A 27,641-nucleotide genomic window follows, 5' to 3' on the forward strand; every position below is an offset into this window, starting at 1 on the left:
CGCTTTAGACCTGTTTCACACTGAGAAACTTTTGATTTTGTGTGTGAGAGAAAGAGATCGTTGATATTTGGTTCTCTTTCTCTCACCCACAAAAATCAAAAGTTTCCCATAAAAGTTTGCCAGTGTGAACCAGGTCTTAGTGAAAAAACTCACATGTATATATGCGGTGTGAGTTTTTTTACTAACACGATCAAAAAACTTACCGTTTGAGTCAAACAATTTGATGTGTCGCCAAGACGCTTTAAATGCCATACGGGTACAGTAAACATCAACGGCAGGGATGGAAAATGAAATTTTGTTTCAGTATCAAAAATCATCAGAGGGTACTTTTTTGGTATCGATTGTTTATTGTCAATAAAACGCTTAAATACGTGTTATTGTCAAAAAATTGACATTATATAAAAAAGTACCAGTTGAAGTACGAAAATATTATAGAAAATTCTAAAAATACCATTTAAAGAACGAAGAAGTACCAAAAAAATACTCTATTTAAATTTTTTATTCACTCAAGTCCCTTATTGCTTAGTTTTATGTTCTAGAAAACTCTAAAAGTACCAGATTGAACGAAAAATTACCAAAAGGTCCAAGTTCTCATTTACTCCGGGGACTATATGCTTAATTTCATGTTTAAGTTCAATATTATAATAAACTCAAAAAGTAATAGTTAAAAAAGTATCAAAAAGTCCGTTTTTATAGGTTCTCATTTACTTCTAGTTCTACATTCATAATTTTATGTTTCTAGGTTCATTATCATCGGAAATTCAAAAGTACCTACTAAAAATCACCCTTTTATAGATTCTCATTAACTCCGGGCTCCACATGCTTAATTGCATGTTTCTAGGATCAATATTATAAAAAACACAAAAAGTACCTTTTTAAGAACGAAAAAGTACTAAAAAGTCTCCTTTTATATGTTTTCACTTACTCCTGGCTCTACGTGCTTAATTTCATTTTTCTAGGTTCAATTTTATAGAAAACTCAAAAAGTACCATTTGAAGGACGATAAAGTACCAAAAAGTCCCCTTTTATAGATTCTCATTTACTCCGTGCCCTACATGCTTAATTTCATGTTTCTAGGTTTAATTTTAAAGAAAACTCAAAAAGTACCAGTGAAGAACGAAAAAGTACCATAGAAAATTCAAAAAGTACCAGTTGGAGAATGAAAAAGTACCAAAAAATATCCTTTAGTTTAGTGTTAATACATCTAAAATTTTTATCTAAATTGACTCATAGTGTTTGAATAAAATCAAATTTCCAGTTTTAACCCCCTTTTGGAACTTTTTTCCTCCCTACTAACAAAATAAAAATTCTATTCCAAAATGTTACAACATCGTAGTGGGAGTCCGTTATTATGTATTCGCATAAGTTAATAAACCAAAAACAATGTTTTATGAAAAAAGTACCAAAAATAGGTACAATTTTACCCCTTAAACGTCCGAATATCCAAAAAGTACTAAATTGATGTTTTTATTTTTTCGTTATATTATGAATAAGTCAAAAATATTTGTTGTATATTCATTGATTGAAAAGATACATGGGGTGCAAAAAAAGTACCAAAATACAGTTTTGTTCGTTTATTCCCTAAAGGCTCCGAATTTAAAAAAAAATACCATATACCTGCCTGATTATTTTTTGAATGAAGCTTTAAACTGTTTTTGTATCTTTTCTAGATTAGGAGATATAAGGTTACCGAATTTACCCGTTTTTACCCTTTTTGCCTCCTCAACATTAGAATTTCCAAAAATCCCGTCTTCTATCTATTTGGTGGGAGGCCAATCTTCTTTTAGGCTGTGCGATGATGAATCAGTCAGCCAGTGAGTAAGGCAGTCAGTCAGTAACGTTAGAATTTTATATATATAGAAGATAGGTATACAAACACTTGACTTGGAGGCGGTTTTTTAAGTTTTAGGAAAAATTTTCATTAATTTTTTTCTTTGAAAATAAAATTATTTTTGTTTTGTTAAAAATGTTTATTTTTTATCTTAAATATTGATTAAATTGATAATTTTGATGAAAACCAGTTTTTATACCCACCATCAAAAAAGATGGGGGGTATATTGATTTTGTCATTCCGTTTGTAACACATAGAAATATTGGTCATAGACCCACAAAAGTATATATATTCTGGGTTCTCATTAAATTCTAAGACGATCTAGCCATGTCTGTCCGTCCGTCTGTCTGTCTGTCTGTTGAAAGCACGATAGAGTCCGAATAGAGGGTTGAAATTTCACATAAATATTTCTTATAGGTAAGGTTTGTTTGGTATTGAAAATGGGCAATATCGGTCCACGTTTTCGGATAGCCCCCATACAAGTGGCCCCTCGAAAAGCAGCTTTAACAGCCATAACTTGTTTAAAAATACGAATATAGCGATGAAATTCGACATAAGTAAGTTTCTTATGATCCAAAATCAATATTTCAGTGTGATCCAAAATCAATATAACGAGTGTAGCGATGAAATTCGACACAAATAAATTTAATACGAACCAAATTCTATCTACCAAATTTTATGAGGATCGACCCATAATTGACCCTACCCCTTCAGAAAATTACTTTAACGCTCATTACTGGCTTAAAAATACTAGTATATAGATGAAATTCGACATAAGTAAGTTTCATACGAGTCAAAATCTATCTAAAAAATTTTATGAGGATCGGTCCATGATTGACCCTACCCCCCATATAAGGTCCCCTTCAGAAAATGACTGCAACGCTCATTAATGGTTTAAAAATACGAGTGTAGCGATGAAATTCGACACAAATAAATTTAATACGAACCAAATTCTATCTACCAAATTTTATGAGGATCGACCCATAATTGACCCTACCCCTTCATGTCTGTCCGTCCGTCTGTCTGTCTGTCTGTCTGTCTGTCTGTTGAAAGCACGATAGAGTCCGAATGGAAAGAGCTAGAGGGTTGAAATTTCACATAAATATTTCTTATAGGTAAGGTTTGTTTGGTATTGAAAATGGTCCACGTTTTCGGATAGCCCCCATACAAGTGGCTCCTCGAAAAGCAGCTTTAACAGCCATAACTTGTTTAAAAATACGAATATAGCGATGAAATTCGACATAAGTAAGTTTCTTATGATCCAAAATCAATATGCGAAATTTTATGAGGATCGGTCCATAATTGACCCTACCCCCCATATAAGGTCCCCTTCAGGAAATGACTTTAACGCTCATTACTGGCTTAAAAATACTAGTATATAGATGAAATTCGACATAAGTAAGTTTCATACGAGTCAAAATCTATCTAAAAAATTTTATGAGGATCGGTCCATGATTGACCCTACCCCCCATATAAGGTCCCCTTCAGAAAATGACTGCAACGCTCATTAATGGTTTAAAAATACGAGTGTAGCGATGAAATTCGACACAAATAAATTTAATACGAACCAAATTCTATCTACCAAATTTTATGAGGATCGACCCATAATTGACCCTACCCCTTCAGAAAATTACTTTAACGCTTATAACTGGCCTAAATATACGAGTATATAGATGAAATTCGACATAAGTAAGTTTCATTCGAGTCAAACGAGGTTTGATGGTGGGTATATAAGATTCGGCATAGCCGAATATAACACTCTTACTTGTTTTTCTTAAAAATATAAAATTGATGGTAACTTTATATTTGTTCAGTTAGCAGGAAAATGGGATTTAGACGATTTTTTTGGAGTTTTTAGTAAATTATTGTCAAGAATTTAAATACTTTTAATAAAAAAATAGATGTTATTAATTAAATTAATGAATTTAAAAACTCCGATATGTGTTGGTTGTATTAGAACCGATTTAAGACTTTTGAATACTACAAACGTAACATAAAACAAAAACAATTTTACTATGTGAGTAAAGCTTTAATGAAAAGTCTATTTATTTATGACATAATTAAACTATTTAAAATTCACATTTTATTTTTCAAGTTAAACTTTCAAGAAAAAATTTCGTTAAAATTTCGAAGAATTCACATTTTCTGTTTAACAAAATAAATAATGCAGGCAAATCGGGGTGTTAATATAATACTTTGCAGTTCTATTGGTTAAACATTAATAAATATTTACTTTCATTTATGTACATATTATAAAGTTTATAATATGTATAATTTAAATTATTTCCATCCATATCCTAACAGTGTCTATGATTTATATGTAAAAAATGAGAGTACAAATATCAATAATTTTAAACAAAAATTTTACGAAAACGCGCCTTAAAAATGGTACAACAATTTAATTATCATATATGAACTAATTTGAAATCAAAGCAATTAATGACAAAGTGTATTGAAAAAATAACAAACATACACAAAGCTAATTTTATTATAAGATTTATTACGCGAAAAAAAAGATATAATGTCCGAACAGTGGGCCATTGTTTAGACTTATTAATTGAGAGTTTATTTTGAAAATTCAGTAGGTCAAATCGTTTAATATTAATATATCCTTGAGGGGAAATTTGAATTTCAAAAAAGAAAACTAAATCTAAATGTTAAGCCTAGACAATACTGTATTTTTTAAAATAAATTTGTAAATTGCTTTATATTTTGACAGGTAAAATTCTCATTTGCCACCCACTGTGCCATATAAAGCTAACATTCTTCACAAAAGGGAATTTTTAGGAAAACGAAAAATATTGAACAAATAACAAATTTTGCCAGTGAAAATTCATTTCAGTATAACAAATCAAGTTAAAACGAGCACATAGATGTTAAAAAACGGTTAAAAAATATCTAACGGCTTACAAAATCGTTCAAATACATTGCAAAAGGAAAAAAATGGCGGAGACTCGTTTAAGAAGAAATGTTAGTCGTCATGTACCTACAATGTATGTAATTCGAATCTTGTAAAGTAAATTTAAATATTAAATTTATTAAACATTTACAATTACAAACAAAATCTTACAAATTCCATGGTAATGTGAGATTTTTTTTCGGTTTGTAAATAATAATAATTTAAACACGTGATAAATACCTTTCAGTAGATATTTTCTCACAATATGTTTTATTTAAACTTAAACAAATTACACATATTGGCAGTTTATTTTATACGTACTTACATTTTCGTATTAAAAAAAAAATCAACTATATATTTTGTTGCATTTCAACATGTCTATAATAAATAAAATTAAAAAAAATGTGTTTTTAAATTATACTTACAAAAAACCTTGTGTACGATTTTTTATTTTAATCGCAGTGTATTGTGCAGATTAAGCTTCAATTAACAGGTGTTTTTGCCGGGTTTTAAAGTGTTTCTTTAAATTGTTGTAAAAAATTAAACGTTTTGTAGAAAACTTTATTGTGTTTATTCTTTGATTCCCAGTAGTATAAAGAACTTTGTAATGACGTTATTGTTTGAACAATAATAATAAACATCATTCGAAAATCGGTTTAAGCCGAATAATACAAATCCTACGCGTAAAAAGCATGGCGAAACTAATAAGGTGAAGTCATTTCAACAGCTGATTGTTTTTTTGTCTATGGAAATTTAGTCTGACGTTGTCAAACTCCATATAAAAAAAATTCTCTCTCAAAACCGACGCTGTCAAACTCCATATATAAAAAATTGAATGAATTCGCCGCAAAATGAAATGACTTCACCTTATAATATATTCGCCTTGCGTAAAAAGCTTATGTATGTATGTACGGTTACTTATTAGAGAAGACCACAAGTGTCCACCGTAGAAGAAATTAAGAAATTTCATCAAAGACGTTTCAAAGGCTTCTTGTAAATGTTTTATAAACCTCGTATTTGCAGAGTTCGTCTTCGCATGGTGGTGGATTTATAAAAGTTAAATACGATTGGTCGAATTTTCAATAAAGTCGCTTTTGAAAATTTACTAATAAAGGACCGATATATATATCCGATAAATCTTCTATAAATCGGCCTTCGAACAATCAAAATGTCGGAAAAAGCTAAAGTTAACCTAAAAAAGTCGTTAAATCCACATCTTATTGCAAAAAGTTCAAAAGTTCGAATATAGCATCCGAAATTACTCAAAATTCTGGAAAATCATGATTTTCATGTTTCTATATCTATGCTATATATGTATCTGGATTATACAAAGTGAAGCATTTTTGCTGTATTCTTTAAAAATGAAATTTTACATGTTTTAAAAATATGTACATATGTATATACATTATTTCCTATCCATTGATATACATACTACGTATATTATTAGTTTAGTATAGTATTAAAACTGTTTTCTACCCGCAGTATTTTCCTTTGTGAACCCCTAGACCTGTCGCTGATAGGTTTAAGAGGTGCAAATTTACTATATAAAATTTGCAATACTTCCTTTCTCAAGATACTGATAGTTTTTTTCCTTTACTAACCTTTTTTAACATTTACTAAATCAGCGCTGAATCCCAATCAGTTTAAAAAAAATCCATTTTGGCCGTTTAAACTGAGTTAAAAATTCATACAAAAAATTTTAAATTTTTTATAAACATTCACTATAGCAAAATTATTTATTTGCATCGACAAATTTTAAAATGCATATTTATATATAAAAGGGGGGTCCACCTAATGCAAATATATACATATATTTGTTAGAAAAAGTATTTTTTTCCAGTATAAATGATATTAAATAACATTTAATACCGGAAAATTTAACATGTTAACATTTTTTAATTCCATTTTTTTCATGTTTAAATAAACTTTTAAAATGTTAGTGTTAGTGACTGCAAAGAAACTGTCAGCTGAGATAATCTGGTTTTATAATTAAAGATTGATTTCAATTTTTGTGTAATAAATTATATTTGATTTATAGACAGTTTTTAAAAAAAGTAAATAAGCTTAATTTAACAAACATATTTCACATATTATAGAATAAAATTTAAGAATTTTGATTTAAAAGTATACTTTTAACGATTTATAAAACTGTCATTTATTTTCGGGATTAAAAGATGTGAGAACTGAACTAGTTTTAGTTTAAAACTGAACTAAAATAGTAATAAATGGAACTTTTTGACTTGAAATGCGTTTTAGCCTAGAGCTTAAAAGCTATTTTTGCTTAAACGATTATGTTTAGCAAATCGGCGATATAACTCTGCATTTGAATACAAAAACTGGATTTCCGACGAAAGCGAATTTTGTTAACGGTATGTTCAAAAAGCCGGCTAAAGTTCATTCTCAATTAAATGTGAGTTTTTTCATTAAAAATTTGTTTATAGTTCAATTTAAAATAGTTTTTTTTCAATCAAGTTCTACTAACAATATTTAAAAAAAATCTTCATTGAAGGTCATAAATTTTATAACAATCGTGTTTTAGTAATTATAAATGCAAAATATTTAAAGTTAAAATAAAAACTTTTATTTAACAAATACCCCATAAATTTGACATTAGGTTAAAATATTTGCAAATTTTGAATCATTATATAGGGGGTAGTAGAAAAAAATTTGTCTTATAGACAGATGATCCCTTCTGACAGTTACAAGCTGTCAACATATAATATGACAGTTTTAATAATAAATTAACAAAATATTAATTTTATGAAAGATTCCATTCACTTAAATCTTAGTCTATGTTTATTCCCTATTTTTTGTTGTTGTTATTTTGATTAACTAACATAACTTATCATAAAAATATAAACAAATTTTGTATTGAGAAATATGTTAAAACAAATGTCTTTATTCATTATTCATTAAACTAAAATATTTTAATGAATGCACTTGACCTTAAAAACAAATGTAACATTTTTTTTTAATGTCACAACTCAGTTGTAATCAACAAAACTTGAAGGGTAGCGACCTGTAAAATGTCAATTGTAATTGTTTAAAGATTTTGAAGTGGATTTAATTTTTTTAATTTTGAAAATGATTAGATTAATACAAATTTCATTTTAAGAAAAAAATTTCATTCCGTTTAAAAATTGAAAAAAAAATATTTTTATATAATATATTTTAAATTATTTATCATATATATGTAAATATATATTTACAAATTGTATTTGTTATGCAAGTAAATTTTGCTCATATAAAACACCCCAAAAGTGTTAAAATTAAATAGATTTTTTGTAGCTGTCAGTTGTAACTACGCATTATGATGTCTGGTGTGGGGGGTTTTGAAGCGTAAAATTAGTAATAATTGTAAATACCAAAATTGTGGCTTCTGTTGAAATGGATATTAAATTTAATTGTTTTGCGAGATAAGAAAAACATTAAATTGTTTAAGAATAACTCACATTTTTTAAAATGGAAAATAATGCAATATATTTTATTTTTTACAGAAAATATTAAATTTTAAGTAATAAGGGTATTAACTGCAAATCGAATAAGTTTCTATTTCACTTTATTATATGTAATGAACTTTAACGAACGACATCTCAGTAAATAGATGTGATATCTAAACAATACAAAGAGCATTTTTAGGGAATAAAATTCATTCCTAACTTTAGGTTAAGATATCTCAAAAATGAAACAAGATATAACAGAATTTAAACTTTTATTTGAATTCATTAGATTAGACGACATATAGACTAGAATAAACTATACAATAGACTAGAATATAGACTAGATTATAGACTAGATTATAGACTAGACTATAGACCAGACTATAGACTAGACTATAGACTACACTATAGACTAGACTATATACAAGACTATAGACTGTAGGCTAGACTTTTGACTAGACTATAGACAAGACTTTAAACTAGACTAGACTATAGACTAAACCATAGACTAGAATATAGACTAGACTATAGACTAGGCTATACACTAAACTACAGACTAGACTATAGACTAGACTATAGACTAGACTATAGACTAGACTATAGACTAGACTATAGACTAGACTATAGACTAGACTATAGACTAGACTATAGACTAGACTATAGACTAGACTATAGACTAGACTATAGACTAGACTATAGACTAGACTATAGACTAGACTATAGACTAGACTATAGACTAGACTATAGACTAGACTAGACTATAGACTAGACTATAGACTAGACTATAGACTAAACTATAGACTAGACTATAGACTAAACTATAGACTAGACTATGGACTAGACTATAGACTAGACTAGACTAGACTATGGACTAGACTATAGACTAGACTATAGACTAGACTAGACTAGACTATAGACTAGACTATAGACTAGACTATAGACTAGACTATAGACTAGACTATAGACTAGACTATAGACTAGACTATAGACTAGACTATAGACTAGACTATAGACTAGACTATAGACTAGACTACTAGACTATAGACTAGACTATAGACTAGACTATAGACTAGACTATAGACTAGACTATAGACTAGACTATAGTCTAGACTATAGACTAGACTATAGACTAGACTATAGACTAGACTATAGACTAGACTATAGACTAGACTATAGACTAGACTATAGACTAGACTATAGACTAGACTATAGACTAGACTATAGACTAGACTATAGACTAGACTATAGACTAGACTATAGACTAGACTATAGACTAGACTATAGACTAGACTATAGACTAGACTATAGACTAGACTATAGACTAGACTATAGACTAGACTATAGACTAGACTATAGACTAGACTATAGACTAGACTATAGACTAGACTATAGACTAGACTATAGACTAGACTATAGACTAGACTATAGACTAGACTATAGACTAGACTATAGACTAGAGACTAGACTATAGACTAGACTATAGACTAGACTATAGACTAGACTATAGACTAGACTATAGACTAGACTATAGACTCGACTATATAGACTATAGACTAGACTATAGACTAGACTATAGACTAGACTATAGACTAGACTATAGACTAGACTATAGACTAGACTATAGACTAGACTATAGACTAGACTATAGACTAGACTATAGACTAGACTATAGACTAGACTATAGACTAGACTATAGACTAGACTATAGACTAGACTATAGACTAGACTATAGACTAGACTATAGACTAGACTCTAGACTAGACTATAGACTAGACTATAGACTAGACTATAGACTAGACTATAGACTAGACTATAGACTAGACTATAGACTAGACTATAGACTAGACTATAGACTAGACTATAGACTAGACTATAGACTAGACTATAGACTAGACTATAGACTAGACTATAGACTAGACTATAGACTAGACTATAGACTAGACTATAGACTAGACTATAGACTAGACTATAGACTATACTAGACTAGACTATAGACTAGACTATAGACTAGACTATAGACTAGACTATAGACTAGACTATAGACTAGACTATAGACTAGACTATAGACTAGACTATAGACTAGACTATAGACTAGACTATAGACTAGACTATAGACTAGACTATAGACTAGACTATAGACTAGACTATAGACTAGACTATAGACTAGACTATAGACTAGACTATAGACTAGACTATAGACTAGACTATAGACTAGACTATAGACTAGACTATAGACTAGACTACTAGACTAGACTATAGACTAGATTATAGACTAGATTATAGACTAGACTATAGACTAGATTATAGACTAGATTATAGACTAGACTATAGACTAGACTATAGACTAGACTATAGACTAGACTATAGACTAGACTATAGACTAGACTATAGACTAGATTATAGACTAGAATATAGACTAGACTATAGACTAGACTACAGACTAGACTATAGACTAGACTATAGACTAGACTATAGACTAGGACTATAGACTAGACTATAGACTAGATTATACTAGACATAGACTAGGCTATAGACTAGGCTATAGACTAGACTATAGACTAGACTATAGACTAGACTATAGACTAGACTATATACTAGACTATAGACTAGACTATATACTAGACTATATATTGTACTATAGACTAGACCATAGACTAGACTATAGACTATACTATAGACTAGACTATAGACTAGACTATAGACTAGACTATAGACTAAACTATAGACTATAGACTAGACTATAGACTAGACTATAGACTAGACTATAGACTATACTATAGACTATGATTTGTGATATTCGTCTTTCTTCAAATATTGAAGAGACACGTACTTATTTGGCATCAATGTTTGCATATATTTCGCAGTAATGCGTAACAAAGCATCACCTTATTTTCAACCTAATTTTTTTAAGGCAATATATTGAACAAATTACGTTAGCTCTGTAACCCAATTAATAAAAATTGCACTTTTATTCACTTACATAATAATAAAAACTACATACGAAACTAAATTAAATACAATTTTATCATTAAATATCATCTTATTATTTTTACTTTCTTTTTGAAAACATTTTCACATCATCAATTAAATTTCAATAGTAACGATAGTTTTAATTCATTTTATTTATTTTTTCTATGTAATATTAGTTTTAATTTGAAACGGAAGTTACAGATAATTGTATTTGTTCACATTTAAAATTACAAAACAATTAATTAAAAATATTAAATTTAAACTAAATTGAAAACATAAAAAAAAATTCCCAGAGTTCATTACTTTTTTTTACAAAAAAAAAAAAAAAAAAAAAAAAAACAAGCAGTGTTGAAAATTTTGTTTAAAATATTTTCAATAAAATTTTCTGTTTAATAACTAAATGAACTCATAACGGTTTTATTAACTCATAACTTTAGAAAGTTTTTTTTTTTTTTTGGGATTTACAAAATATCTGTCAAAATAAGTTAAAAATTACCTCATTTTGATTTTTTTCTTTTTGCAAAACACGTGCAATTTTAAAAATTCTGTTTCCAGGCTACGTTGTTGATGTTTATAAAGTTTAACCTTTCAAGATGCTCAAATGAAAATTGAAAACCAGTAAATTTAATCTTTCAAACTTGTTTGTTTTACATCTTGAGTTAAAATTTTTCAATTAGTAATTGGGAAAATTTTGTTTTGACACTGGCATTGTGTTAAGCATTTAAGAACATGTTTCCAGATTTATTATGTCCGTTATATGAATTAAAATTTACGGAAATTATAAGTCAATGGCCATGACAGCTTCTTCTCGTATTTTATATGACCCGATATCAAAAAAATGATTTTTCTTAGAAAATAAATCCCCAAAATTGTATTTTTTTATTTTGGACCATTGCAACCATATCTGGTGCCTGACTGATAAAACTGTATTCTTTTTGAGATTCTCTTCTTTCAATTTTATAAAAATTCTCAAACTAAACTACATATTTCTGTATAAAATTATTTTAATTTTAAAGGGTCTGTAGGGTATATCTTCTAAATTTACGATTTCTAACCGGTTAGTTTGATTTTAATAAAATTACAAATATTTATGTTTTTAATAGACTAGACTATAGAATAGACTATAGACTAGACTATAGCCTAGACTATAGACTAGACTATAGACTAGACTATAGACTAGACAATAGACTAGACTATATACTAGACTATAGACTAGACTATAGACTATAGACTAGACTAGACTATAGACTAGACTATAGACTAGACTATAGACTAGACTATAGACTAGACTATAGACTAGACTATAGACTAGACTATAGACTAGACTATAGACTAGACTATAGACTAGACTATAGACTAGACTATAGACTAGACTATAGACTAGACTATAGACTAGACTATAGACTAGACTATAGACTAGACTACAGACTAGACTATAGACTAGACTATAGACTAGACTATAGACTAGACTATAGACTAGACTATAGACTAGACTATAGACTAGACTAGACTATAGACTAGACTATAGACTAGACTATAGACTAGACTATAGACTAGACTATAGACTAGGCTATAGACTAGACTATAGACTAGACTATAGACTATTCTATAGACTAGACTATAGACTAGACTATAGACTAGACTATAGACTAGACTATAGACTAGACTATAGACTAGACTATAGACTAGACTATAGACTAGACTATAGACTAGACTATAGACTAGACTATAGACTAGACTATAGACTAGACTATAGACTAGACTATAGACTAGACTATAGACTAGACTATAGACTAGACTATAGACTAGACTATAGACTAGACTATAGACTAGACTATAGACTAGTCTATAGACTATTCTATAGACTAGACTATAGACTAGACTATAGACTAGACTATAGACTAGACTATAGACTAGACTATAGACTAGACTATAGACTAGACTATAGACTAGACTATAGACTAGACTATAGACTAGACTATAGACTAGACTATAGACTAGACTATAGACTAGACTATAGACTAGACTATAGACTAGACTATAGACTAGACTATAGACTAGACTATAGACTATAGACTAGACTAGACTAGACTATAGGCTAGACTATAGACTAGACTATAGACTAGACTATAGACAAGACTATAGACAAGACTATAGACTAGACTATAGACTAGACCATAGACTAGACTATAGACTAGACTATAGACTAGACTATAGACTAGACTATAAACTAGACTATAGACTAGACTATAGACTAGACTATAGACTAGACTATAGACTAGACTATAGACTAGACTATAGACTAGACTATAGACTAGACTAGACTATAGACTAGACTATAGACTAGACTATAGACTAGACTATAGACTAGACTATAGACTAGACTATAGACTAGACTATAGACTAGACTATAGACTAGACTATAGACTAGATTATAGACTAGAGGTATACTTCCCTCGTTTATAATCGAGTTTGCAGGTGATTTTTCTTTGAGTGTAACTAGAAAAATGAAATACCTAACAAATACATACAACGGGGAAATAAAAATAATAAATAAAAATACATTTTTATATAGATAGATACATAGATAGAAATGTACTTAGAAACCCGGCTTACAATAATTGTTGCAAAAACAACAAACAGAAGAGAATCAACAACAAATAAACACAAAATGTAAAATACATACATATGTACATATAAAACAAAATACGTACGTATGTATGTATGTATATACTTGACAATAAATGGCTTTTATGTGATAAACAAAAAAAAATAATAAATAACGAATTGATTTTGTTGTTTTTTGTTAAATACACTATACATACAACAACAAAATGTGTGTTGCACAAAGCTTTTAAGCCAAAAAACAATAAGCAATGCCAGTCGAAAATCAACCGTGGCGCGAAGATGTTCAAAAAAACCAGTTAACTAACGAGACAAAAAAAAATAAATAAATAGTAATAGAGTACTTAAAAAAATAAACAAATAAAATTATGAAACAAATAGTTATTATAGAATTTTAAATTATTGAAAGAAATTATAAAAATACAAATATAATAAAACAATTATATAAAAAAAAATATCAATAAAAAAAATCTGAATTACTGAATTTCGAGAAAAAGTTTGTTAATTATGATTTTTTTTTTTTTGTTTCATTTTTGTAGTTTCTTTTTGTATAAAAAAAATTTGTTTGTAAAATATGTTAAACAAAAGAAAAAAAAAACAAGTTACCAAACTAGTCTTAAAAAATCGTATAAAAATATATTTAAAAAGAGAAATAAAACTAAAGAAACAAATTTGTATTGAATGTGCAAAAAAGTGGAAATAAAAATTTAAAAAAAATGAAGTGGATTTTGTTACCTATACAAAATAGTGTCTTAAAACATTAGATTCAATTCAATTGTTACATTTGTTTATAAAATAATAACAATTGTTAATGATTAAAGTTAAAAATCAAGAGCATATTATCTGTAGAGCATATTTTGGCATATTTAGCATATTTTACAATTTATATTATTAAGTTTTTACTTAATATTTAAAAAAAACTCCGCTAACTATGTAAAGGGTTTACAAATTCTAAAATATAACACAGAACATATAATCGAGAGGCTGAAGTATACTTTTCTAAAGATAAAGAGATTAAAATATAGCAGTAATTAAACCCTTATATTAAAGCCAATGGATAGAACTCTCAGACGTCATAATTTCTTGTTATTATAACTTTTTGACTATGGCGAAAAATTGGATTTTTTTGAAAGCTTTAGCTTAGAAACATATACTTTAGATTTTTAGAGCGGGTTTTTGAGATGGTAAATTAATAATCAGATTAGTTAATCTAAAAATAAATTTAATCTTATGTTAATCCCCTTTGATGTTTTTGAGTACAAGATTAAACTTCGCAGTGTTGCCATACAAAACAACAGAGAATGTCACTGTTTGTTATCAAAACAATGCATATTTTATAAAAAAGAAGAAGACAATAGTAAATTTAATATGAAAATTAATGAAAACTTAAATTAAAAACAAAAAAATGTATTTTGAAGTGTCCATAATTTATACTAATCAATAAATAGAACATTTTAATGTTTATATTTATAAAAATTTTATTAATTTTTTTGCATCAGCTGTTTACACTTTTGCATTTCGTGCTTAACCCTTTCAGGGTCAAAAATAATTTATGTCTAGAAAAAAACTTGAAAACTTATATTTAAGATAGTTTGAGTATGCTGAATCCGGGAAAAAGTATATTTTTTGAATTTGAGTTTTCCCTAGTGAATTATAGAAGGTCAAAGTTAAATGTCGAATATATTCGACATTCGAAAAACAGTCTCCAAAAGTACCACCAATATTTTTTATGATTTTTTTTTTTTTTTTTTTTGTAAAATGTCTTCTTAAACTTCTTTCAATACAATACAATTTAAATCTGCATAGTCCGATCTCCTAAAATACAATTTTTTTCCATTAAATGAAGCTGTTTTTAAACGTTGTTAAAAAGCACTTTTTAAAAAGTAGTCATAAGTGACAATTTCTTAAAATCTGATTTTTAAATACTTTTAAAATACGGAAGATTTTTCAAAATCTCAATTATAAATATAATAAAGTCTTCATTTTCATCTAAAAGAAAAAAATTAAAACTAAAGTTAAATACTATACCCAAAAAATGCTTAAAAAGAGAGTCTATTGTAATGTCGAATATATTAGACAAAACCACGGAAAGGGTTAAGATTTAACCACCTCCATTGGGCGCTTAAACTTGCAAACAAAATTAACTAATTGAGTACTCACAAACCTCTTTCGAGGATTAATTTTAATTGAATCGCTAATCTTTCACCTAAAGATTGGCCCTTAAAGATTTTTTTTTTTTAATTTTTTTATTATAAATTTCTGAAATACAATTAGAATGTTTTGAAAAAAAAAAAAATAAATTTTTCTTAGAATTTTGTTACTGACTTTTTTTAATTTCTTATAATTTATTTTAAAAGCGTGCTATTTATTAATTATATAATTAACATTTTGAAACGATTTGATAAACAATTAAGAAAATATACCAAAATTAATACAAGTTCAAAAATCTTGTTTAGCTAAATGACAGTTAAATAATTGTTTATTTTATTTTCTAAAACAAAAATATAAGCTTACTTAAGATGCTTTAAAATACATTAAAAAATAAAAAAAGCTAAACCCGGTTGGAGTTAATTGATCTAATTAAATTATATGATTTGGAATCAAGTACTTATTGATTTCTTAACATAAGAAACTAAATATCAATCTAGCGTGTTTAAACACTGAAAAACTCCCTAAATTCAATTTAGAAATGGGTAGTTATACTAATTATATTATAATTTCTGGTTTTAATAAAAAGAATTCAATATTTTTTCACTTTCACTTGTTTAGACAGGAAATACACATAATTAAATAAAAAGTTATTAAACTATAATTAATTCAACATAAATAAACATTGAAGAATTTTTCTATTTTACAACAGTTATGTAAATTGTAATTGAATCTAAATAAAAACAGATTTCTTTTTTATTGAAAACATACATTTTTTCAATACAAAAAAAAAAGGAAATTTTCTTGGTTTTTTAAAAATGTGTTCAAAGTTCAAGATTTAAAAAAAATACATATAAAAATGTAAACAAAATATATTGAACTCTATGCTCTAATAATTTCAACATCCTTCCACTTGATAAGTTATTGAAAAGAAAGAAATACAAAGAACTGATAACGGTTATTATTAATAATTGCAATGAAGGGTATCAAAACTTTTTGCTTTCATAAGTAGTTTCCGGAAAACAGAGTGATGATTTTGTACTAAACTTTAAATGATAATGCTATAATATAGCCCACAACTAGACTGGACTAAAGTGTATGACAAAAACTGATCTACAACTACATAGAGACCTGTCAGACCAAAGAGTTAATAATCTAGAATTAGGACAGGACTATAGTCCAGAATAATAACCAGACTAGACTAGAGCATAGTTTAAACTAAAGTCCAGACTATAGTTAAGACTAAAGACTAGAATAAAAAGTAAACCAAAGTCTATGCTACAGTCTAGACCAAAGACTAGACTTAAGAGTAAACTATACTCTAGACTAGACTAAAGCCTAGAGTATAGACCAAAGTTTAGACTACGGTCTATACAAAAGACTTGAATATAGTACAGAAACACTGATGACTTGACTTTAGTCTAGACTATAGTATAAAGATTAAACTATAGCCTAGACTATAGTGCAGACTAAAGACTACACAATAGATATAGTCTTGACTAATGACTAGTCTATATATTATACCAAATACTAAACTATAATCTAGACCAAAGGCTAGAATATAGTATAAATACTAGACCTGAGTCTCGATTAATGAATTTACTATAATAAGATCAAATCACTACAATGTAGACTATAGTCTAAATTATAGAGTAAAGACTAGACTAGAATCTCATGAAGACTATAACCTAGGCTATATATTGTCTAGTATAGATCGATCTATATTTGGACATAGCTTTAACATAAAGCCATATTCAGAAAATCACTTTATATCACTACGAAGTATTGATATTGAGCTCTCAATATTCTGTGTGGATGTAGGGTATCATCAACTAGGACTTAAACGACTATACATTCTTAATTGTTTATTCTAGTCTATGAACGATTTATTAAATATTTTATTAATATAAAATTTATTTAAAACTTAACGCAACTCAAGCATAGGAAGAAAACTGAAACAATTCGTATATAATGGTCAATGAACGGACTTAAACAATTATGGATTTCAAAGTATAATAAATAAGGTAATAAATACACAATAACAAAAACAAAACAACTGATAACAAATAATTTTGTTAATGAATTTATAAAAAAAAAACAAAGATCAAATACCTCGTATTTAATTGTTGTGTACATATCAATAATGAGTGTTTATTATGTCGTCTATAGAGTGTCAAAGAGTAACAAAATGATGACCAGACAGACACCTGAGTGAATATGATAATTATTTGTTTTCTTTTTATGTGGACCCACTGATCTATGTACCAAATGAAAGTGATTTGTGTTAAATTTTATATAGATATCAGATGTGCTCCTTATATGAATACTATAACCAATTATAAACCAAAAGTCATTTAATTAAAATTATCGTGATATGCTAATTTTTAGATCAAAGTCTAAGCTTTAGCCTAGACCAAAGACTTGTTTCTAAAAAGCTTATATCTATACGATATCAAAAATCTGACTATAAAGCTGCAGGGTACTATAAAATTCCCATTTTTTACATCAATCTTAAATACATAATTATAATTTATTTAAACTTAATTATGTTTATATGCTAATTTTTAGAGCATAGTCTAGATCAAAGTCTAAGCTTTAGCCTAGACCAAAGACTCGTTGCTAAAGTGTTTATAGAATCAATATATCTATACGATATCAAGAAGCTGACTATAAAGTTGTAGGGTACAATAAAATTTCCATTTTGTACGCCAATCTTTAGCACATAATTATAATTTGTTTAAACTTAATTATGTTTTTTATGTATTACAAACTTTCCTACATATTTACCCACTTAAATATTCATAAAAAATAGGTAAATTTATTCGTGTGTGTATTTAAACATTTACAATTTTAACAAAAATATTTTATGTCAATTTCAAGTTGTGGTTTATAATAATCATTAATAATTATTGATTTTCAAAGAATAAATAAATAAATATTCAAAACTCGTGACTGTCTAAAATAACCATAAATGACTTGAAAGTAATTAAAGAAGGAAATATACATATAAATATTTGTTTCGTCTTAAACGAAATAAACTCGTAAGTGTATTTTGTGCGATCAAAAATTATAAGTTTGCATATTTTTATACCCTCCACCACCATCAGTGGTGATAGAGGGTATATATAACTTTGTCATTCCGTGTGTAACACCAAGAAATATTCATCTGAGACCCAACAAAGTATATATATTCTTGGACCTTATGAAATTCTGAGTCGATTTAGCTACATATGTCCGTCTGTCCGTCCGTCCGTCTGTCTGTCTGTATAAAACATTCTCACGTTAACACGAAGCAACAAAAATTAACGAAATTCACCCAAAATATTTATTATTGTCCTAGGCAGTTTGGTATTGAAAATGAGCAAAATCGGTTCTCACCGGGAAAAGTTATGAATCAAAATTTGAAACAACCTCGAAAAAAATAAGCATTTTTTACACATTCTGGTGTAATTTTCTCGAAAACTATGAAAGATAATTCCATAAAAATCAGCATACATTCGTTTCTACACAAGAGCTTGACTCCTGCTTAAAATTGCCAGAATCGGTCCACAATTTCATATACCTCCCATACAAAAGTACATATTCCCGGAAAATGGGTTTTTTGTTAATAACTTCCGTCACAATGTCGAAATCTTTACAAAATTTTACAAATAAAAATCTTATATCAATAGAATTCATTCAGAGAAAAAATTTTCTTGATCGGTCCATAATTGGACATAGCTCCCATACAAGGTCCCCTCCCGAAAATAACTTAAACGCAAATAATTCATTTCTAAATCAAGTTATCTATATACAATTTGGTATAAGTATTGCCCTCACATACAGAAGTATTACTGTGAAATTTTTTTTCCATCGGTCCATAATTGGTCATAGCTCCCATACAAGGTCTCCTCCCGAAAATCAATTAAACGCGCATAACTCATTACTTACATAAGACATCCATATAAAATTTGGTACAAGTATTACTCATCTGCACAGAAATATTATTTTTTTCCGATCGGTCCATTATTGGTCATAGCTCCCATACAAGGTCCCATCCCTAAAATCACTTAAACGCGCATAGGTAGGTAGGTAGGTAGGTAGGTTGATAGGAGGATGTATACTACATCAAATCCGAAGAAATACACCTAGGCCACTATCGGGCCTGTTGTGCGCTCCAATTCAAGAAAAAAAAAAAAAAAAAAAAATTGTTCACTGAATGTATTATTTTTCCATGTTCAGAAACTCAGTTTCCTGGACGTAATTCCTAAGAATCTTCCAATCGGTGTTGGTTAAGAATGTTATTTCTGGAATAACATCACTTCCAAGATACTTGGATCTAACTTCGACGAATGCCTGACAATGGCAAAGAAAGTGCTCCAGAGTTTCACTGTCCTCTCCACATGCTCTACATTCGTCTGAATTCGCACGTCCAATTTTGTATAGATGTGCTCGTAATCCTGTGTGTCCACTGAGAATACGTACCATCATACTAACCTCAGACTTGCTCATTTTGAGAAGATTTCTCGTCTTGCTCTCATCAGGGTCACCCCATAGAATCTTTGTGGTTCTACCCACCGTTTCATTATTCCAAGAGGCCTTATGGGATTCTCTCATCCATATTTTTAATTCAGCTTTTGTTGCGTCGAATGGTTTTGCGTTTGTCAGGTTAACTACATCGAGCTCCCTTCCCTTTAAAGCTATTACATTCGCCCTTTCGTTGCCGACTACTCCCGAGTGGCCTGGTACCCATATGATGTGAACCTTACCTCTGGGAGAGTATTCAGTTAAAGCTTTCTTACAATCCAATACAGTCTTAGATTTAATTCTATCACCTGATATCGCACAAATTGCCTTCTGGCTGTCGGTAAATATATTAAGCCCTGTGGGCGCCATATTTATTCTAATCCAATTTACACATTCCGTTATTGCTCGTACTTCTGCCTGGAAGCTTGTGTTATGATTAGGTAAACGGTGGTATATTTCTGTTTCTGGGTCTTCAATATAGAACCCCAGACCCACTTTGTCCCCTAATTTAGAGCCATCCGTGTAGCAACGGATTCCTACTGGTATTTGCTCTAATGTTCCGCTTGACCAAGACATTCTATCTGGGATTAGCGTTTCAAAGTTTCCGACATATTCAGTGTCTGGTATGCGATCAGGCACGTACGATGAATGCGTATAACCTTCCAATGTGTCCAGTATACATTGATGACGTGTCCTATAACCGTTTTTGGCCAGTTCGCCTAAAGTAAAGAGCCGTTCGGCTGTAAGCGCCGCCTCATATCTTATATATGTTTCAATGGGTGGAATATCTAGCAACGTTTCCAGAGCCTTGGTTGAAGTAGTACACATGGCACCACTTATACCCAAGCAGCATGTACGCTGAACTCCCTGCAGTAGTTTGATATTACACTTTTTGTCCAAAGCACTCCACCAAATTATTGAAGCATAAGCTAGAATTGGTCTAATTACACTTTTATAAAGCCAATTTGTCATAGTAGGACTAAGACCCCATTTCATGCCTATGGTTCTCCTACATATCGCCCAGCACCGATGTGCCTTGTTGATCCTATCCTCTATGTGGTGTCTCCATTTTAATTTCCGGTCAAGTATTACACCTAAGTACTTAACTTTGTCTGTCACCGGTATCTTCTTGCCCAAGAAGCAAGGTTCAGTATATGTAGAAATTTTTGTCTTTCTTGTGAAAAGACAGATTTCCGTCTTCGCCGGGTTAACATTGAGGCCTCTCGGTTGAGCCCAGCTCAAGGCCGTATTCAGAGCCTCCTCAGCTCTTCTACACAAGTAATTTGGATCCTTTCCCTTTAAAAGTATTACGACATCGTCTGCATAGCAGACAGGTCTAAGTCCTTTCTCGGTTAGGGTCCTTAGGAGGCTATTAATCGTGGTGACCCAGAGTAAAGGTGACAAAATGCCACCCTGTGGTATACCGCGAAATACCTTTTTCCTGATAGTTATATCGTACATCTCGCAGCTTATCCATCTGTTCCTTAGCATGTAGTTGATCCAGTTACGGAGCACCCGGTCAACATAAAACTGGTCTAGGGATTGGATAAGGGTATCAGTGTGCACGTTATTGAAAGCGCCTTCGATGTCAATGCATACTGCCAGTGTATACAGTTTGCTATCGAAAGATTCACCTATGTAGTGGACAACTTCATTTAAAGCGGTTTCCACCGATCGTCCCTTTACATAAGCATGCTGCTTATATTTAAGGTCATTGTATGGTATGCTGCTTTTAACCATGCTATCGACTATCCGTTCCAAGGTTTTAAGTAGGAAGGACGTAAGACTTATCGGTCGATAGGACTTAGGTGTCGCATAGCTAGGTTTCCCTGGTTTGGGTATAAATATTACCTTTGCATCCTGCCATTTAACTGGGGTATATGCCAATTTTAAGCATGCAGTGAATATCTGTGACAGATGTACGGAAACCAGTCCCGCCTCCATCTGCAAAAGTGCCGGGAAAATTCCATCCGGCCCTGCAGCTTTATAGGGAGCAAAGCTCTTGATTGCCCCTTTAACCATGTCAGTTGTAATAACTATTTCCGTGTTACCCTCCCCTTCCTCCAATATCGGTTCATCTATGTTATTCGATATACCGGGTGGGAAATGAGAATCCATTAGGAGTTTCATTGTCTCCTCCATATCCTCAAGCCTCCTGCCCGTGTCATCGATCATAGATTCCGGTTGGACATGAGTTTTGGATAGGAATTTTTTTATCTTCGATACGTCATTTACGCTATCTACCTGTTCACAGAAAAGTTTCCAGGAGTCTCGTTTGGCTTTTCGAACGATTTTCTTATATTCACCAAGTTTATTACGATACTCATCCCAGTATACTGCGGTCTTTTTACGCCGTGCCCGGTTAAATAGTTTGCGAAGAGTCTTCCCAAGGTTCCGGATCTCCCCAGTTACCCAGGGTTTTTCCTGGGCAGATCTCCGCTCTCGCAGAGGGCAGCTGTCCTCGAACGATTCAACCAGGGCACTTGTGAACGTTTCCACTTTGGCATCTATATCCTCTTTATTTCGACATTGAAAAGTATCCTGACCTAAACGGTTCTTTAGTAAGGCCCCGAACATTGTCCAATTAGTTTTAGACTTATTCCGAAACTTTATCGGCTTTGGTGGTGGCCTTAGTATTTTGAATCTTATGTACCGATGATCAGAAAAGGAGTGCTCGTCCGAAACTCTCCAATCCTGAATTTCGTTTATAAGCTCTTCTGAACATATAGTTATATCTAATACTTCTTCTCTGATTCTATTGACGAAGGTAGCTTTATTACCTAAGTTCAATGTTATCAAGTCTTTAGTATTAAAGAAATCCATGAGGGCTTGTCCCCTGCGATTGGTGTTTGTACTACCCCAAGCTACATGATGCGAGTTGGCATCACAACCTATTACAATTTTCTTATTTTTCCTTTGTGCCTCTTCAACCAGTTTCATCAGATCCGACGTTGGTGGTAGGGTCGGAGAATCGAAAGGCAGGTAAATAGATGCAAGGAATATGTTGCCTCGACCTTGCTTCAGCACCGTTGCATCCGATGTTGATAATCCTGTTGAGAGGAGAAAACATAAGTTCTTGTGACATAAGATACATGTTCTCGGGCGAGATCCTGTATCAGCGTAGAAAAGTTGGAAATTTACGTGATTTAATCCAGAAACCTTGTTGCGAATCGTCCAAGGTTCCTGGATTAAAGCTATATGTATTTTACCTGTGTTGATTTTAGCCATCAGAGCGTTGGTAGCTGTCTCGCTCCGATGGAGGTTTATTTGGATAACCTCAATCATGGTCATCCATTAAACTGTCTTCCAGCGAGTTGGTGGTCACCTCCTCGCTCTTTGGATTTGACTCCTCCGGATAGCCTGAAGTGGCTATTAATGCAGTGAGTACTGTTGATGGCACTGCGGTGTCCTTATCAGGCATAGGAATAGCAGTATTTTTAATAGACACATTCCCAATTCTGGAGAGCATTGCTGTTCTGTCTTCTGGCGGGTGAGTGATTTCCTCCTCGCTTTTAGGATTTGACTCCTCAACATTGCTAGTACTTGCTAATGATGCTTTGGGTACTGTCTTAGGTGTTTTAGTGTCCTTGTCGGGGCCGGTTTTGACAGCCCTTTCAATCGGCGCCTTCCCAATTTTGGAAAGGGCAACTACACTTTCTTCTGGCGAGTTAATGGTAAATTCCTCGATTTTAGGATTTGACTCCTCAACGTTATCAGTAGTGGATACTGTGGTCTTAGGTTTTTTAGTGTCCTTTTCGAGGCTTGTTGTAACAGCCCTTCCAATCGGCACCTTCCCAATTTTGAATATGACAGATTTAGAGGCGAAGTAAGCCCTACCTTTATTCTTGGCAAGACTAGCCATGGATTTCTGGTCGATACCTATTACAAATAAAGTTCCCTCAGGTTCTTCTTTCCTGTAAAAGACATCCCATTTTTCCACGGCCAGCTCAGCATTTTGACCTCCAAGAATTTCCAGTATACGTTCATTAGCCAGTTTACTGCCCCATCCTTTTATGTAGACAGTGGACTTTAGGAGCACCGGAAGCTCGCTCTTCTTTGCCAGTCCCAGCCTAGCGCCGTCCCAGGGAGGAGGGATACTTTCCACCAAGTTCTTTAGGGTGCTAACACATTGGTGAGATGCCAACCTCATCAACATCACGCCCATGCTGAACTCGCAGCTCTCGCTCTCTATTGGTTGTTTGCCCTTTGAAGCTATTGCATGGTCCACTATCTTATTGTTGACCAGGTCTTCTATTTTACTCTGTTGGTCTATTGGAATTTTGCCTGTCGGATTACCGGCATCGTAAACTGCATAGCAGAGATCGTCCCGGTGCCTACTTCTGGCAACTTTGGCGTAAGATGGCGGCTCTTTACCTTTTCCTCCGTCTAGCTTCTCCTTCCTCGTTTTTCGGGGCTTCTTTTGAGATTCCCTTACCTTCGAGGTTGATTTCGCCGACGTGTTCGTCTTCGGAATATCTGGCTTGGCGTTGTCACCCTTACTCGCAGGATTCTCACTTGAGATTCCTTTGAGTGAAGTATGGCTTGGCTTCGACTGTGTATTAGAAGACGGGGAGCTCTTTTTCTTCTTAGGCTTATTCTCAGTTGTCAACTCCTCGGGAGACCTGATCCTTTTTGCCTCAGATCTTGTGAGAGAGTCCGATTTTTCCTTTGGAGTGTCGTGGGATTGACTAACTATGATTTCCTGAAGCATCTTTTTCAACTTCCTCCTCTGTGCTCCAGAAAGTCTTTTCTTAGTAATAGGTAGTTTAGCTATGCTATCACTCACCTCTTTCACCATTTGCTCTACTTCATCCTTTTTGGGATTTGCTATAATGGTATTATTATTATTATCATCTGAGGATTCAGAGTCGGAACCCTCACCTATATTTAAAGGCTGAGGTAGCTTAGAGCTCTCTCCGAGTACATCCTTCTCTTTCACCCCTATATTTTTGCCAGCGGCATGCTGTACACTTGACGCATTGTCCGCCACGGAGGCCAAGGTACCCACCTCCGTAGTAGTATTCTGCTCACGATTGCAGGATGACGACGACACGTGACTCGCGAGTAGATCAACACTTGCCGCCGGTACTGGGTTATTTAGGCCCTGCACCGTAACTTTTATCTTTTTATTTTTATTTTCCATATTTGTTTTTTTTTTTTTTTTTTTTTTTTTTTTTTTTCCAATTTTTTGGTCCGCGGGGAATATAATATTCCCAGGTGGTGGACAATCTGCCCTCCCTCAGCTTAAGTGAAATTAAAGCTGGGAGAGGACAGATGGTCCATCACCACCCCCTATCCGCCACCCGGGGACGCGCTCGGTAGGAAAAATCTGGAAAACTCCCCCGAGTTTTCCAGATAACTCATTACAAAATTTGGTACATGTATTACTCTCACATACAGAAATTTTACTGAGAATTTCTTTTCTGATCGGTCCATAATTGGTCATAGCTCCCATACACGGTCCCCTCCCGAAAATCACTTAAACGCACATAACTCATTAACAAATTAAGATATCTATATAAAATTTGGTACAGGTATTGCTCACATATACAGAAATATTAATGTAAAATTTTTTTCCGATCGGTTCATAATTGGTCATAGCTTCCACTCAAGGTCCCCTCCCGAAAATCAATTAAACGCACATAACTCATTACTAAATTAAGATATCCACATAAAATTTGGTACAGGTATTGCTCACATATACAGAAACATTACTGTGGAATTTTTTTCCTATCGGTCTATAATTGGTCATAGCTTCCATACAAGGTCCCCTCCCGAAAATCACTTAAACGCACGTCACTCATTACTAAATTAAAATATCCATATATAGTTCGGTACAAGTATTGCTCTCACATACAGAAATATTACTGTGAAATTTTTTTCCGATCGAGCCATAATTGGTCATAGCTCCCATACAAGGTCCTCTTTCGAAAATCTCTTAAATGCACATTACTCATTACCAAATAAAGCTATTGATACAAAAATTCTATTTCAAGATTTTTGCACGATCGGTTCACAGAAAAAATTATCAGTAGTTTATTTTCAATTAACATGTTTTTCTCTTTCTTTAATTTTAATTTAAGCAATTTTTTATTTGTCTTAATTATCTCGTTGTTTAAAACCTAAGTTACAAATTTGATTAAATTTTTAATTGATTCAATTAGTTTTTTAATTGATTGAAAAAAATTTTGTGGCCAACTTTTCTATTTTAGTTTTTTTTTTAATATTTTATTTTGATTTCTTATGCTAACAATGTTTATAATTCTTATATAGTCAATACGATTTTAGGCATATAATATTCAAGTTTCCTGACAATTTATAAAACACTTTATATGTTCAAATTTGATAATAAAGTGATATTTTTTGTAAATGCTCAACGCATTGTTAAAGGTCAAGCATTCCTTTAACATTGTGAGTAATCAATTAATAATTTGATTATTTTAATCATCAACTTAATTGGTTTTTATACATTTTTTACCATACAAACTAATTCATTTGATTAATAAATTAATAAAAATTAGATTTTATTTTTATTAAGTATTTAATTTATACAATTAATGAATTAATCAATTTTAAATTTTGTCTCAATTATTGATATTAATTGTTCTGATTAATTCGTTATTTGGAAAAAAAAGTATTTTTTTAATTTTTTTACAAATTTGATAATTGATATCATCATTTTGGTTATAGGTGCATAACTTGCTTGATACAATTATTTTGATAATTGAAACATATTTTTAGTTTTTTCTGTGTTCATAACACACATTACTTATTACTAAATTACGATATAGATACAAAATTTTACTGAAATATAGCTTTCATTTCCAGAAGTTTTGCTTAAAGAATTTTTTACGATCGGTCTATAATTGGTCATATCTCCCATACTAGGTCCTGCCCCTAAAACCGTATTTAACTAGTTGCATTATCAATTTGTGTAGAAAAAAAAATATATATATGTATTTTGAAAATCCTTAAATCTTTCACACACATGCATACATGCAAATTAATAAAAATCGCCAAGCGTTGGTAATGTTCAATAAATCTTGGAATTGTAATAGATTTGAGCTGTTTGAATCTAGGGATTTTTCTATTTAAGATATGAGAAAACTTATTTCTACAAATATTTGATCAATTAGAAAAGTATTAATATAAAAGTAGCTGGTGGAGGGTATTTAAGATTCGGCTCAGCCGAATATAGCACTCTAACTTGTTTTTTAAATAA

At 31.1% G+C, this 27,641-nt stretch overlaps 1 protein-coding gene across 4 annotated transcripts in view; it reads left to right on the forward strand.

The window, feature by feature from the left end:
* Positions 1–4,680: 4,680 nt before the first annotated feature.
* The window catches only part of LOC119610302 (facilitated trehalose transporter Tret1), a 31,544-nt gene continuing 8,583 nt past the window's right edge, over positions 4,681–27,641 (forward strand). Inside the window, exon 1 of one of the 4 annotated variants that reach the window (XM_037965449.1) lies at positions 4,681–4,824. In XM_037965449.1, the coding sequence (XP_037821377.1) occupies positions 4,775–4,824 (50 nt within the window). In that variant the 5' untranslated portion in view covers positions 4,681–4,774. Of the gene's footprint in view, positions 4,825–14,025; positions 14,098–14,204; positions 14,262–17,920; positions 17,938–27,641 lie in introns of those variants that run through there. The other 3 variants (XM_037965452.1, XM_037965450.1, XM_037965453.1) reach the window with 3 other exon arrangements.

This window comes from Lucilia sericata, unplaced genomic scaffold (assembly GCF_015586225.1).
Source record: "Lucilia sericata isolate MDLA Ls3-8-SP2 unplaced genomic scaffold, ASM1558622v1 Contig001150F_arrow, whole genome shotgun sequence".
Lineage (NCBI taxonomy): Eukaryota > Metazoa > Arthropoda > Insecta > Diptera > Calliphoridae > Lucilia > Lucilia sericata.